Here is a 15,447-nt window from a genome sequence, read left to right on the forward strand (position 1 = left end):
CTATAGAGAATTGTGCTGTAGGGGCTCAGTCTTGTGCTTCATCTAGCCCAAGATTCTGACTGTGACTTGGCCAACCAAATGAAAGTTTTAGAAAGGAGTAGTTGCCTCTTTGATATCAATCTGTTGTAGTACTTAGCTAAGCTCAACTTTCCTATTGAGCACATTCCTGGAGAAGGATTGAGTTATGTTTCCTGAACAATCCTTTGTGGTTCTGTCATTCAGAATTTTTCTGAATATTTCAGCCTCAATTACCTTTAGTGGTAATGAGTTTCATGTTATCAGTCTTTATTGTATGCATCTCCCATCTTTTCAGAATGAGTCTTTAAAACATTTTTTATTTATTGATTTTAGAGAGAGAAAGAAACATTGACTTGTTGTTCTACTTATTTTTACATTCATTGGTTGATTCTTGTATGTGCCCTGACCAGGGATCAAACCTGCAACTTTGACATACAGGGATGACTAACCAACTGAGCTACCTGGCCAGGGCAGAATGAGTCTTAATTGAGTGTAGTGAACCTCTGTTTTGGGGAAAGCAAGCACAAAGCACAGGGATATCCCCCATGATGCTGACATCGGTTGAGGTGTTTATTGAGGAAGAGAGAAGACCTCTTAAATCTTTCTCCTCAAAAGTATTGTGTTTAAGGAGGCACCTTATGCTTCTTGCAAGAAGCTAGTGAATTCAGGGTAATTAGGGGAATACTTCTAGAATGGAGCAATGAGAAGACAAGTACCTCTTAATGGTGATTAGATAAGGCTAGTTGATGAAGGGTCTCGGAATACTGGCCTGTGGAGTTTGGGGCTTAATATAATAGGCAGCAGGAAATTGTTCTAAGTTCTTGAGCAGGACTATGTTATAATTGAATTTTGTTATGTGTTATATTTAAAATTTGTTATAATTGAAATGTGAAATTTTTTATAACTGAAATTTGGCAACTTCTTAGCAGGTTTGGATAGAAACTTTGGTCCTCCTTAAGTTAGAGGTTGGTTCATTACCTTAAAAATGAAGATGTTGCCCTAGCTGGTTTGGCTCAGTGGACAGAGCGTCAGCCTGCAGATTTAAGGGTCCCAGATTTGATTCTGGTCATGGGTATGTACCTTGTTTGCAGGCTCCTCCCAGGCCCTGGCCCTGGTCAAGGGTGTGTAGGAGGCAACTGATCGATGTGTTTCTCTCACATCGCTATTTCTCTCTGTCTTTTCCTCTCTCTCCCACTCTCTCTACAAATCAACGGAAAAATATCCTAGAGGATTTAAAAGGAAGAAAGAGAAGAAAAAAAAGAAGAGAAGAAAGAAAATGTCCTTGTTTGGTTCATTTTCACCATTGCTACTGGAGCAAAACACTGTTATGCGTTTTCCTCTGACTTTTACATAGCAGTAAATCTGGAGGCTGGTTTTAAATTGTGTTTTTAGTGTCTAAGGAAACTTTTTCCTCTCAGTAGACTCTGTCATCAGAAGAAACTTGAACTAGTCTTATGGGTGTTTCTACATGTTTATTGTGTTTAAGAGGACAGACAGCCATCCATATCAGAGAAGCTTATAGCAAAGGCTTATTTCTATTAGGTGGGACCAAGGGCCATTGTGGGACTCTCTCTAATCTTTGAGTGCTTCCTGCTGTTGCCAGCACAGCTCTTCCTTAAAGCCACCCTTAATAGCTGCTATGGGAGCAGTTTCAAGCAGCTATCCTTAACACATCATCATTGGTCTTATCTTATTCTTTAGCTGTTTCATATGTTTTCTCCAACAAAATTAACTCCTATTTCTCTTGTTCTTCATTTGTTAGACCCATAAAAACTTGTTGGTTGACTGAGTGTACTGATCAAAGAACAACAACAAAAAACATAGCAAGAAAGTTATTGGGCAGACTTGGAAGCAGAGTATTATATAGATGATCTGTCCACATTACCAGTGTGTAAGGCAGAGCCCTGCCATGGAATCTGTCTGGTTTTTTACTAGCTCCACTCATGAACCTCTTTTGAGTTTTCTCAAGTGAATTGAAGTCTCTGTCATTATCATTGTCCCTCCAATGAACTAGCATGCTAGGAATGGGGGATGGTACATGACACACCAGCCCAGCCTGGCACTGCTGGCTATTGCTGGTCAGTACCACCATGTGGTCTGTGGGACATGTCGGAGTCCAGTCATCTAAACCAGCTATGGAAGCCTGAGGCCAGTTAAGAATTTGGTAGAGGGGCACCTATCATGACGATGCCTCTTCAGGTGGCAGAAATGAAGACTTAGTGGGGACAGGGTTGTATATATGAAATTTACAAGGGAGAAAAGCAACTTCCAACCCCCTGGGAAGGGAAAGGCCTCTTGGTATTTTGAAGACAAAGGGGAGTTCTGTTTGCAGGAGTGTATGGATATAATTATTCCAAGATACAATATCAATGGAAACTACTAGGGAGTTTTAAAAACAGTTAGCTTATGTGAATGACAGATCCAGTCTTTCATTAAGATAAATTAGTGATATATGAGGATACTCTTGATTTTTGAGGTTGATATTGGGAATTACTCCCAAATCTTCCCATACTTATTCCTGTCAGAGACAGACCTCCAACTTACTGCAATGATGGGACTAACCGGGGGGATATTTTGTATCATAACTGTTAAAGACAGGCATGATGGGTTGTAGTTCACAAGATTCTTAGCTGCTGGCTCTCTAAGCTTCCCCTTACTCAGAGTAGAAAGGCCTACTAGTCCCACATCTGCCTTCCCAACCACACCCACTCACTAGTGACAACAGGCTGCCAGTAGCCTCATCTCTGGAGAACAATACAATGGGCCTGTTGTGTACTTGTTGACATACAGAGTGGATTGTTTTAGCAGGTGCAGAAGATAGGCTGTGTGGAGATTACAGAGACCTTTATCCATGATGGTGTAGCGTAATTCAAATCTAAGTTGTTCTTTGTCTGATTGACAAGCAGGTGTTGGAAGGGGACTTAGTTCAGCTTGGGCGAGTCCTTCTGTGCATGGATGCAACATTAATTTGTGTGTGCGTGCATGTGTGTGTGTATCTGTATATGTGTGTTTGTTCTACTCTCTCCGTATTTTTTCCTTGTAATAAAGCAATTTACATTCCCTTTGGTGTCCAATGAGATGGCTCTGATTTTTCTAAGGCTTTTGATTGGAGACTGTACACCAAGGCAGTGTGAGTCCTGGAGACATTACTTCTTTGTTTTCAATAATGATCTTAGGAAGATGGCTGATTTCTGTTAGCATGGTGATTTCACTTGGCTTGTTCATGAACTGGAGTCTTGTGTTTTTACTGTGGCCTTTGGGTCCCTGATAAGTAGAGGGGACTTTAATTTCTGAATTTACTTCTTGATTATCTGTGACCGTGAAGGGGAACAATGAAAAAGAGGCTACTCCACAAGCTCCTTAATTACCCTAACAATGAAAAAGAGGCTACTCCACAAGCTCCTTAATTACCCTGAACTCAGTTAGCCATATCCTTCATTTCCCTAAACATTTTCCCCTACCCTTGGCCTTTAGGAGAAGGAAGTCAACCATACAAAAGCAAACTATGACCAAGGATTTTCTTAAAAAACAAATAAGCAGGCAAGCAAACAAAAAGCCACAAAAATCATTTTGCAAGTTCATTATATGTGTTCAGCTTCATAACAAACAGCTCCGCCTATAGTATAGTTGGCTTGCACTGTGTGGCAAGAAAGCAGGGAGGATCTCCTGGGGACTGTTCCAAAACTGCGGTGAATGTACAACCCGGGGTTAAACATTTAGAGTGGACAGCAGCTTACTTGATCCCCATGCCAATGAAGTAAGCCTTTTTCCTTAGCTTACTTTCTCCGCTCTCCCTCTGGCCCTTGCTTATTCAGTTATAGTCTGCCTCCAAGAGAAGATCTCTGTGTTGAAGGAGAAAATGTGCCAGGAGGAGGAGAATAAAAATAGGTCAGTGGTAACTCTCATCACACATTCCCATTTATTTGGTTGGAAATTTACTTTGACTCAACAAGTATTTGTTGATAGCTTCTTTATTCACATACTTGCATTAGGCTCTGGGAGATATAGAACTGTGATGATAATGTTAATAGCTGGCATTTACTTAGCATTTACTGTGTGTCAAGTGCAGTTCTAAGCACTTTATATTCATGCATCTGATCCACACAATGACCCCATGAAGTTCTATTATTATCTTCATTTCACAGATAAAGGGACTGAAAGTAACTAAGACACCCAGCTAGGACCTGGTAGAGCCAGAATTCAAACCCAAGCATTCCTGTTCCAAAAAGAGAAGATTCTTGCTCCTATGAAGCCCAGCTGGGGGAGATGAGGTCAACATAGTAAAAAACAGAAAACAGTACAAGGCTCTGGCAGTGAGGATGACGTGGACAGATTAGTGCAGCTTAGGTTAAGCCTTTTGGAGGAGACAAGACCTTTCTACATACCAGATTCTTCATTTATCAAATGGGTATAATGGAAGAGTCATAGATTTAGTGTGAGAATTGGATGATATCATGCATATAAAAAGCTTAGTGCCGTGCCTGGCATATCGTGAGTGCTCAGTAAATTATGATTGTGATGATGACAATAATGGCATTGATGTCTCTGGGACCTGAAAGATGAGTAGGGTTGAGATATCCAGAGAGGAAGAGGTATGGCCTTCTAGGTGAATTATGAAGAAAGAGGGGAGCAAACATGATATTGGGAAGGGGTGCTCAGGAGAAACAATTTTCTTATTTCCTTATGGTCACTAGTTACCTACTAGCTGAGCTAATTGAGGAGAGAAGAGGAATGGGTGTTGCAAAGTCAGTCAGCAGCCCTGAAGCTTTAAAAAAATATTTTCATTGATTTCTGAGAGGAAGGGAAAGGGAGAGAAAAATGGAAACATCAATGATAGGAGAGAATCATTGATTGGCTGCCTCCTGCATGCCCCACACCGGGGATCGGGCCCACAACCTGGGCACGTGCCCTGATCAGGTATTGAACCATGACCTCCTGGTTCATAAGTTGATGCTCAACCACCGAGCCATGCTGAAGCTTTTTATTGGCCTTGAAGCATGCTGAACATGCTCTGTGTCTGACACTTGGACCTTTCTTCATGATAAGTCCTGATCTTTCCTTCCTCCTCCTGGAGCTCAGGCCTAATGCCATATGGGTGCCTAGGAGAAGCTCAAGACATTCCCAGAATGAGAACAACCTGTGATGCTTGCAGGTCCAGGCTCGGTGGCTTCCCTGATCTTAACAGTTGTGAGCCTTTCCTAAGGCACAGAGGAAATGTGACTCCCGGCAGGCTGACAGGAGGGCCTGGGCTTGGGGGAGGAGAGGTCCCTTGAGGCTGTCTTCTGTATGTTATAGATGGCATCAATCAGTTAAGTATTTGTTGAGCTCCCGTTAGGTACGGAACCACTGTTAGGAGTGTTGGGTGTTTCAAGTGAAGTAAAAAGCATGGTCCCTGCCCTCGAGGTATTGCTTGTTTTGTTGACATACTGGTAACAATTCGTGGTCCATATAAGATTAGGTATAACTAAATGTTCAATTGCGTGCTTTCTCCAGATGCCGTTACTTGGCTGTCCAGCTCTCTCCTGCCATCCCTGTGTTTGCTGCCATGCTCTTCCTTTTCTCCATGGCTACACTGTTGAGGACCAGCTTCAGTGACCCTGGAGTGATCCCTCGAGCCCTACCAGATGAAGCAGCTTTCATAGAAATGGAGATAGGTGGGTTTTCTAACCAGCTGGAAAGATGCTGTGCTTTAATTAGTAAGGGAATGGCATCAGAATAGTGGTTGCAGATTAACAATCATTTCTAGGCTTTTCCCTCTGAGATCCTGAATCTGAGATCATGCCCACCCTGTGCATTTGCTAAGGCAGCTGAAGCAAGGTTTGAAAGTCATGCTTCCTTTTGTGTGTGTGTGTGTTGGGTTGCTTTTCGGGAGGGATTTGTTACCGAGGTCTGCTGCACTGTTCCCAAGAGGATGGTTATTTTATTTATTTATTTATTTATTTTTATTTTTTAAATATATTTTATTGATTTTTTTACAGAGAGGAAGTGAGAGAGATAGAGAGTCAGAAACATCGATGAGAGAGAAACATCAATCAGCTGCCTCCTGCTGCACATCTCCTACTGGGGATGTGCCCACAACCCAGGTACATGCCCTTGACCGGAATCGAACCTGGGACCTTTTAGTCCGCAGGCCGATGCTCTATCCACTGAGCCAAACCGGTTTCGGCTTATTTTATTCTTTGGGCATCATCAACCCATTTGACTTTTTCATGAAAGCTATAAACCTTCTCTTAGTAAAAATGTCCTTACATACATGCACATACATACAATTTTGTATGTAATTTCAAGCATTCATAGAACTTTTGAAGCACATTCATGGGTCCATGACCAAGAATTCCTGCTTTAGGAGAACACACAAGGTGAGAGGGGTCAACTATGGTGCCAGGAACCATTGAGAAGTCTAGAAATGATAAGGAAGCAGTTACACTTTCATTACAGAGCAGTCTGCAGCTAAGGGTAGGACTCTCTGGGATAGAGATAGAGTATTACACTACCTAGGAGCCAGGGTGGCTTCAGGAATGGAAGCAGGACATCCCAGGACTAGAGAGGATAGATATTCTGGGAACTCACACTGGGAAAGAAGGCCACGATGCCAGTACTAGGAGGAACTGGGAGCCCACCAGACCCAACAGCTGTGCCTGCCTAAATTGTTCTCAATTCCAGTACCCAAGTAGCTTGAGTCAGCATAAAAGCCAAATACAGTAGGAGAAAGGGACCCAGGACTTATAAGACTAAAAGCTACATCAGTTGAGCAGCAGTCTGTGATTAGCCTTTAGTTCTTTTAGGGTGTGTGTTTGCTTGTTTTTTTTTTTTTAATTTTAACATTATTTTATTTAATTCAAAACACAAACCTGTTGGGGTTCTAATAGGTATTACATTTATTTGTTTATTTATTTATTTATTTATTTATTTATTTTTATTTTATTTATATTGCTACCAGGGATCGAGGTCGCAACTTGGGCATGTGCCCTTGACTGCATTGAACCCGGGACCCTTCAGTCCATAGGCCGATGCTCCATCCACTGAGCCAAACCTGTTAGGGCTACAGTTATGTATTATTTTTGAGAGAATTTACATTAAAATATATTTGTATTGATTTTGAAGAGGGAGAGGGAGAGGGAGAGAGAGATGGAAATATCAATGATGAGAAAATCATTGGTCAGCTGCTTCCTGCACGCCCCCTACTGGGGATCGAGCCCATAACCTGGGCATGTGCCCTTGACTGGAATCGAACCTGGAACCCTTCAGTCTGCAGGCTCTTTCCACTGAGACAAATTGGCTAGGGTGAAAATTTACATTTTTATATTATCTGCTTATCCAAAAAATAGTGTCTTTTATATTTTCAGATTGAATTTTATGTCCATTAATAATTTTATATATATATATATAATTTCAGAGAGGAAGGGAGAGGAAAAGAGAGATAGAAACATTAATGATGAGAGAGAATCATTGATCTGCTGCCTCCTGCATGCCCCACACTGGGAATTGAGCCCGCAACCTGGGCATGTGTCCCAACTGGGAATCAGACTATGATCTCCTGGTTCATAGGTTGACCCTCCACCCCTGAGCCATGCTGGCCGGGCTAAAAAAATTATTAATTGACTTGTCTTTGTGCATGTCACAGCAGGTTCCTTAGCAAGGTTAGCTCTGTTTTGCCAGATCACTGGGTTTGGGGGCCAAGCACGAGACATCATATTTGTGACCTCTACATTTAACATGCTTCTCTCGATAGAAGAGTGCATTCTTGAGTTCATACCCATGCATATGTTTATTTTTATGCTAACAAGTTTTTGTCAACTTACATTCAGTTTTCAGCCCTGTACAGCAGGTCCTTGAATAACATTGTTTTATTCAACATAGTTTCATTATAACATGGATGAGATACCGTAGGAACTTAACTCTTGTTTATATTAATTAGCCTATGGTAAAATTGGTTTTATTATATGTCATTTCATTTAAAGTCTCAGAACCTATCGAAGATGCTAAGTGAGAACTTACTGTACTGGGTATGCTATGGGTGAGGAGAACCGAGAGAAGAAGGCGGGTGATTCCCTTGCATCATAGCACTTCATAGGGAGGATGAACCATGAACTCTGTCTTCCAGGTGCCTTCATGTAAAGCGCATACAAAGGAATATTAAGGTGGCAGGTGCCATGCTGGTACTCATATCCTCTAATGAACAGCCATCCCCATCCTTGTAAGACTTGTGAAACACTGTTATTGTTTGATTTCACAGCAGCCACCCCACTCTGCAAAAAAGGGAAAAATGTTACATATGGCAGATATTTTTAAAATCAAAATGAATTAAAAAATTATGTTTTTAGAATTACCCTGCATAGGGAGAGTGCAATAAGACAGGCACTCTCATATGCTGCAGATGGGCGGCGTGCAAATCTATCAATTTGGGAAGCAGTTTGGCAATAGTAATATGGGCTTTAAGGGTTCATACCCTTTGACCCAGTAATTCCACTTCTGTCTGGGTTTAGCTAAAGGAAATAGACAGATTTACACAAATTACTGTAGAAGGATTTTTTGTGTATCATTTTTCTTTTTCTTTTCTCTTTTTCATCTTAATATGGCACTAGCTATTTTAATGCTGGCAACTTCATATATTACTGCTCAGACTTCAACATGCTTTTCTTTTTTCTTTATGTTTTAGAAATTAATTTTAACACATGAATGTATTCTTGAGGAAGGATGGAGGGGGTTGGGATCAGAGTGTGGTGTTCAAGGGGATTTAGCTTTATTTGTAATATTATAACTTTGTAGCATAATTTTTTAAAATTTATCCTTATTGTTGGAAGTATTACAGATGTCCCTCCTTCCCCCCCCATTGACCCCATCTGGCCCCTTCTTCCCCCCTGCCCCACTCCAGTCCCCTTCCCAGGCCTTCATCGCACTATTGTCTGTGTCCACGGGTGATGCATATATGCATATAAGTTCTTTGGTTAATCTCTTCCCACCCTCCTCTCCCCTTCCCTCTGAAATACACATCTATTTGCATGCAGCAGAATTTAAATAGTAAAAAACCAGAGGCAACTTAAATCCCCAACAATATGGAATGAGTACATAAATAATAGTACATGCATATGATGGAATATTATATTGCCAATAATAATGTCTTCAGAAAAAATAATAATAGAAAAATGTTTATTGTATAATCTTAAGTGAAAAACACAGGGTCTAACATTGCATTTATAACATGATCTCAAATTTTAAAAAGATCATAAATGTTTATCTGTTAAGGGAAGATAAAGGGAAATACACTAAAATGCATGAATATCCTTGAGCTGAAAAAATATCTTTATTTTTTTATATTTTCTATTTTTCCAAAATTTTTACAATAAACATGTATCACTCTTATTTTAAAAATAATTGTTTTTCTAAGTATTAGCCTTTTTTCCTGCATATATTTTATTTTTGCAAGATATTGTGAATCTTTTCCTGTCATTATTCGCTTGTCTACATCATTTTAAAAGGCTGCATAATATTCCATCCTATGCATGTATCATAATTTCTTAACCAACCTCCTATTATGACATTGAAGTTATTTCAGATTTTCACTATAAAAGGGACTCCATGACAAATATCCTTATGTCAATATCTTTTATACAACTCTTTGTAATTTTGATAAGTTCCTAGAAGTAGAATTCCTGGGTCAAAAAGTAAACACATTTAAAATTTTGATAGCCACTGCTACATTATTTACTGGTAATGTATAAAAATACCTTTTCCCCATCCTTGCCAAACAGGTATTTTTTAATCCTCACCCAAGGATATTTTTCCATTGATTTTTAGGGAGAGAGATGGGGAGAGAAAGAGAGAGAGCGACAAACATTGATGTGAGAGAAACACATCAATTGGTTGCTTCCTGCATGTGCTCTGAGGGGTCTGGGAATCGACCTGCAATTCAGGTACATGTCCTTGACTAGGAATCAAACCCATGACACTTCAGTGTGAGGGTGGACACTCTCACAACTTAGAAACATCGGCCAGGGAATCACTAGGCATTTTTAAAAATATATATTTTTATTGATTTCAGAGAGGAAGGGAGAGGGGGAGGGCGATAGAAACATCAATGATGAGAATCATTGATTGGCTGCCTCCTGCACACCCCACACTGGGGATTAAGGCTGCAACCCAGGCATGTGCCATTAACTGGAATTGAACCTGGTACCCAGTCCGCAGGCCGATGCTCTATCCATTGAGCCAAACCAGCCAGGGCTCACTAGGTATTTTTATTCTTTTAAATATGTGTTAATATAGTAGGTGGAAGTGGTATCTTTGTGTTAATTCTTATTTCTTTGATTATGAGCGACGTTGGGTGTTTTCATTTTCTGTTTCTAGCCATTTTATTTCTTCTTTTATGAATATTTTTCTTTGTAATCAGCCAAAAACTCGAAAACACAATTTTTCACATGCACACAAAAGAATTGCATGGCACTCAGTGGAATCTGATGTTGAGAGTCTACTCTGGAAATGTTATTATGAAGAAGACAGTGGGCCTACGGAACCTTTGAATACTCCCATTGCTTTTGGACAACTGGTGAGACCTTTGGGTTCAAACAATGGCTGGCAGTGATGTTAACAGTGTTTACTGATCTACAGAAGCTACCAATGGTGCGGTGCCCCAGGGCCAACGACCACCCCCTCGTATCAAGAATTTCCAGATTAACAACCAGATTGTAAAGCTGAAATACTGTTATACGTGCAAGATCTTCCGGCCTCCCCGGGCCTCCCATTGCAGCATCTGTGACAACTGTGTGGGTGAGTAAAATCATTAGGGCATTGTCTGGGGGGAAAGGTTGAGTTGAAGAAGAGGGTCAGGGTAATTTTTTCTTGAAAAAATTAGTAGGGGTAGATGGGAAAGCTAGAATTAGACAGGAAACAAGCATCTGAACAACTGTAAATCAACTGTACTTCTGTAGATCAAATTGGAATTTAAATATCTGCCAGTCTAAAAAAAAAAACACAAAAAACCACAACCTTTTTGGTAAATGGGGAAATAAATGACCTATTGGGTTTTTGTTTTATTAATCCTCACCCAAGGATATTTTTTCCATTGATTTTTAGACAGAGTAGAAGGGATGGGGAGAGACAGGGAGAGAGAAACATTGATGTGAGAAAGACACATCAATTGGTTGGCTTCCGCACATGCCCTGAACGTGCTGAGGATTGAGCCTGCAACCGAGGTACACGCCTTTGACCGTAATCCAACCCGGGACCCTTCAGTCTGTGGGCCGACACTCTATCCACTGAACCAAACTGGCTAAGGCAAATGACCTGTTTTTCAAATCTATATTTTCTTTACTGGATCTGTTTCAAGTGGAACCCACCTTGCATAGGGGTCGAGGAGAGTCTACTGGAGGGCAGCATTGGGGAAGGAAGGACTTTGTAAGAAGTAGTATTCCCAAAAAGAAAGTTGTTAGCATTTATTGAGTTCCTACTATATACTAGGCACTATGTGAAGTGTTTTCCCTTTCTCTCATTTAAGGCTTGTAAGAATCCCAGGAGATAGGTATTATCCCCATTTTACAGATGAGGAAATAGGTGAAGCACCTTTATGTGGGTACATATAATTAGTAAGAGATGAAGCTGGAACAGGTATGATTCCCAAACTCTCATTTTTTCTTTCTTTGCTGCTGTTCCAAGGGTTTTGGGTGTATGTGTGTGCATAATGTTTCTGTGCTTTTAGCCACATGTATGTGGCTTAGTTGTAATCACTGCCTACTGTGTACTGAGCCCTGGGAAAGATCAGAAACAGTCAGTAAATGTGTCTATCAATAGGCATATATGATCAATTCCTTATATTATTACTAGGCTTACTTCCCGCGTTCTTTATATATGCCATAGAATAGGCCTGGGTACATTGTTTTCTTCTTATTAGCCAGTTCTTTAGACAAAGCTTGAAAATATATCTTACTTTATAGGGTAAAAAGCTACATGTAGGTAGGATTTTTAGAAATTTAAACCCATTTTATTTTTTTAACATATATTTTTATTGATTTCAGAGAGGAAGGGAGAGGGAGAGATAGAAACATCAATTATGAGAATCATCAGTCGGCACACCCCACACTGGAGACCAAGCTGCAATTTGGTCCTGTACCTTGACCAGGAATCAAACCATAATTTCCTGGTTTATAGGTTGAGGCCCAACCACTGAACCACACTGGCCAAGCAAATTGAAACCCATTTTAAATGGGCCAGGAAACTTAATGTTTCACGAATGTCTGATGTGAAGGTTTTCATAAAGAATTCCCTCTCCTTATTAATATTATTTTTTAAAAAATATATATTTTATTGATTTTTTAGAGAGAGGAAGGGAGAGGGATAGAGAGTTAGAATCATCGATGTGAGAGAAACACCGATCAGCTGCCTCCTGCACACCCCCCACTGGGGATGTGCCCGCAACCAAGGTACATGCTCTTGACTGGAATCGAACCTGGGACCCTTTAGTCCACAGGCCGACGCTTTATCCACTGAGCCAAACCGGTCAGGGTAATATTCTTAAATATAAAGAACTCATACAAATTGATTTTTTAAAATCCTCATCTGAGGATATTTTTTCCATTGATATTTTTAGAGAGAGTGGAAGGGAGAGAGAGAGAAACATCGACGTGAGAGTGACACATCGATTGATTGCCTCCTGCACATGCTGACCGGGACTGGGGATCAAACCTGCAACTGAGATATGTGCCCTTGACCAGGGATCAAACCCGAGACCATTTGGAATGTGTGCTGATGCTCTAACCACTGAACAAACAGTCCAGGGCACAAATTGATTTTTAAAAAAGAACCACTAACATTTCAGTAGAAATATGGACAATTTACAAAACAAAAAATACAATTAGCTAGTTAACTTGAAAAAAAATAATCCCTACTAAATATCAAAGAAATAAAAATTAAAGCAGGACCTTTTAAAATCTAGATAATAAGCAAGGAAAACCTCATAATGTTTAGTGCTGCATTCATAGGAGTGTAAATTGGAACAAACTTTTTGGAAAGCAACCTAATAAGATTGATAAAAACCTTAAAACATTTATACCCTTTGATGTCAATGATTACCTTTCTAGAAATTCCTAAGAAAATAACCAAGAATGTGGTAAAAGATTTTAGGTGTGGAAATATGTACCTCAGGATTAATATAATAATGAAAATTTGAATTTTCAACCAGTAAATAACCAGTAGATAAATGGTTGAATAAATTGTGGAACATTCATATAGGGGGCTTTTATGGGAAAACCTTATACCAGAAAGTGAAATGAAATAAAGCAGAAGACAGGCTATATGTATCAGTTAGACATTTAAAAAATATGAATATGTGTAAAGAGATATGAAAGGAAATACTCCAGAATGCTCTTAGTTTGTTATCTATAGGTTGTGGGATTATGAATGATTTTGTTTCCTTGTATTGCTTATAAGAAAAAAAGTGATTTAAAGTAAAGTAAAAATATATCTGTATAAACCTGCATTTCCAGTGTTTTTATATGATAGGTTTGTTTAGACTGCAGTGGTTCTCAACCTTCTGGCCCTTTAAATACAGTTCCTCATGTTGTGACCCAACCATAAAATTATTTTCGTTGCTACTTCATAACTGTAATGTTGCTACTGTTATGAATCGTAATGATATGCAGGATGGTCTTAGGCGACCCCTGTGAAAGGGTCATTCAACCGCCAAAGGGGTCGCGACCCACAGGTTGAGAACCGCTGGTTCAGAGTAAGACTTGAACATGTCATTCTTTTCTACATTTTCCTTCTCTATTCTGAAAAGATATATTGTAGCCCTTTAACTGGGAGAGGTATCATTCTTACAGTCTTATTATTTTTGTCAGTATACAGTTCATTGTCCTTTAAAAATGATACGCATTATTCTTTGTGCCTTTTTGGTTCATTAAATAATACATGTTCATTGTAGAAAATACAGGGAGTACAGAAAGTGTAAATAAAATCTAATCCCAAACTCACTCTCCATTTTGCTGTATTTCTTTTCAGCCTCACTCTTGTTTGTGAAATTAGATCACACATGATTGAGTTTTTATTCCTACCTTTGTCATTTAACATTATATCTTAAGCATTTTTTACATCTTTAGTACATGTCATTTGAATATTTTAGTTTAATGACTGTATATAATCCATCACATGGCTATAGTCTAGTTTTTTAAGGCAGTTTCCTATCATTAGATATTATTCATGATTCCATTTTATTCATTATTGTAATCAAAATTATTTAATATACAGATATGGTACAGTTAGAACCTTCATACATTTCTGGTGGGAATGTAAAATGGTTCAGCCACTGTGGAAAAGTTTGCCAGTTCCTCAAAAAGTTAAGATATGGTCCAGCAATTCCACTCTTGGGTATATACTTGCATTAGTCTGCTTGGGCTGCCATAACAAAATACACAGGCTGGGTGACTTAAATAACAGAAATTAATTCTGACATTTAGAAGTCCAAGATCAAGGTATTGGCAGGGTTGATTTCTGGTGAGGTTTCCCTCTCTGTCTTACAGGTGGTCACCTTCTTTTTTAAAAGTAATTTTTTAAAAAATATTTTTTTTATTGATTTTAGAGAGAGAGGAAGGGAAAGGGGGAAAGAGGAGAAAAACACGATATGAGAGAGAATCATTGATTGGCTGTCTCCTGCAAGCCCCACACTGAGGATTGAGCCCGCAACTCAGGCATGTGCCCTGACTGGCAATCTAACTGATGACTTCTTGGTGCATGAGACGTTGCTGAGGCCACTTTGTTTTTACATTTAACTCTTTAATTCATCTGGAATTCATTTTGATAAATAGTGTGAAGGGGAAAATTTTAAGTTTTCCACCAAATAGCCAATTGTCTCAGTGTTGTTTATGGAAAAGTACTTCCTTTCACCACCTGATTTTGTAATGCTGCTTTTATTAGACAGTAAATTCTTACACATTCTAGAGTCTGTTTCTGGCTATGCCACACCATTTTAAGTATTGTAATTTTATAGTCTTTTACTAACTGGAGGTTAAGAAAAACCACACTACTCATTTTTCAAAAATTGCTTGGCTATTTTCACCTATTTATTCTTCCTAACTTAGTAGGCCCACCTACTAAGATTTTTCTTTGGAAAAGCAAAGTCTCTGCTATTAACTGGCAGTGGGACATAACTCCTCAGTTCCTTAGTTTCCTCTGCAGTAAAATGGGGAAAAGAATATCTTCTTTTGCTCAACTACTAGGGCAGGGGTGGGCTACCCCTGGCACGCGTGCCAAACATGGCACGCCAGTAAACTTTTGCTGGCACGTGAAACCCTCTTATAATCTTCCATTTACAATTTTTTTCTTAATATCGACTTTTTTATTTTTCAGATAAATTCAGTGTTGGTGCATCTTAGATAAATAAATAATTTTACGTAACAAGTTATCTTAAAGACCATACACATGGCTGACTTTGAGATGCAG

General features: G+C 39.4%; 1 protein-coding gene across 2 annotated transcripts in view; it reads left to right on the forward strand.

Moving 5' to 3' along the window:
• The window catches only part of ZDHHC9 (zinc finger, DHHC-type containing 9), a 30,308-nt gene that overhangs the window by 8,270 nt on the left and 6,591 nt on the right, over positions 1-15,447 (forward strand). For both annotated transcript variants that reach the window (XM_006754641.2, XM_015570861.1), the window contains 2 exons: positions 5,512-5,672; positions 10,627-10,785. In XM_006754641.2, the coding sequence (XP_006754704.1) occupies positions 5,512-5,672; positions 10,627-10,785 (320 nt within the window). The remainder of the gene's footprint in view (positions 1-5,511; positions 5,673-10,626; positions 10,786-15,447) is intronic.

Source organism: Myotis davidii, unplaced genomic scaffold (assembly GCF_000327345.1).
Source record: "Myotis davidii unplaced genomic scaffold, ASM32734v1 scaffold913, whole genome shotgun sequence".
NCBI classification, from domain to species: domain Eukaryota; kingdom Metazoa; phylum Chordata; class Mammalia; order Chiroptera; family Vespertilionidae; genus Myotis; species Myotis davidii.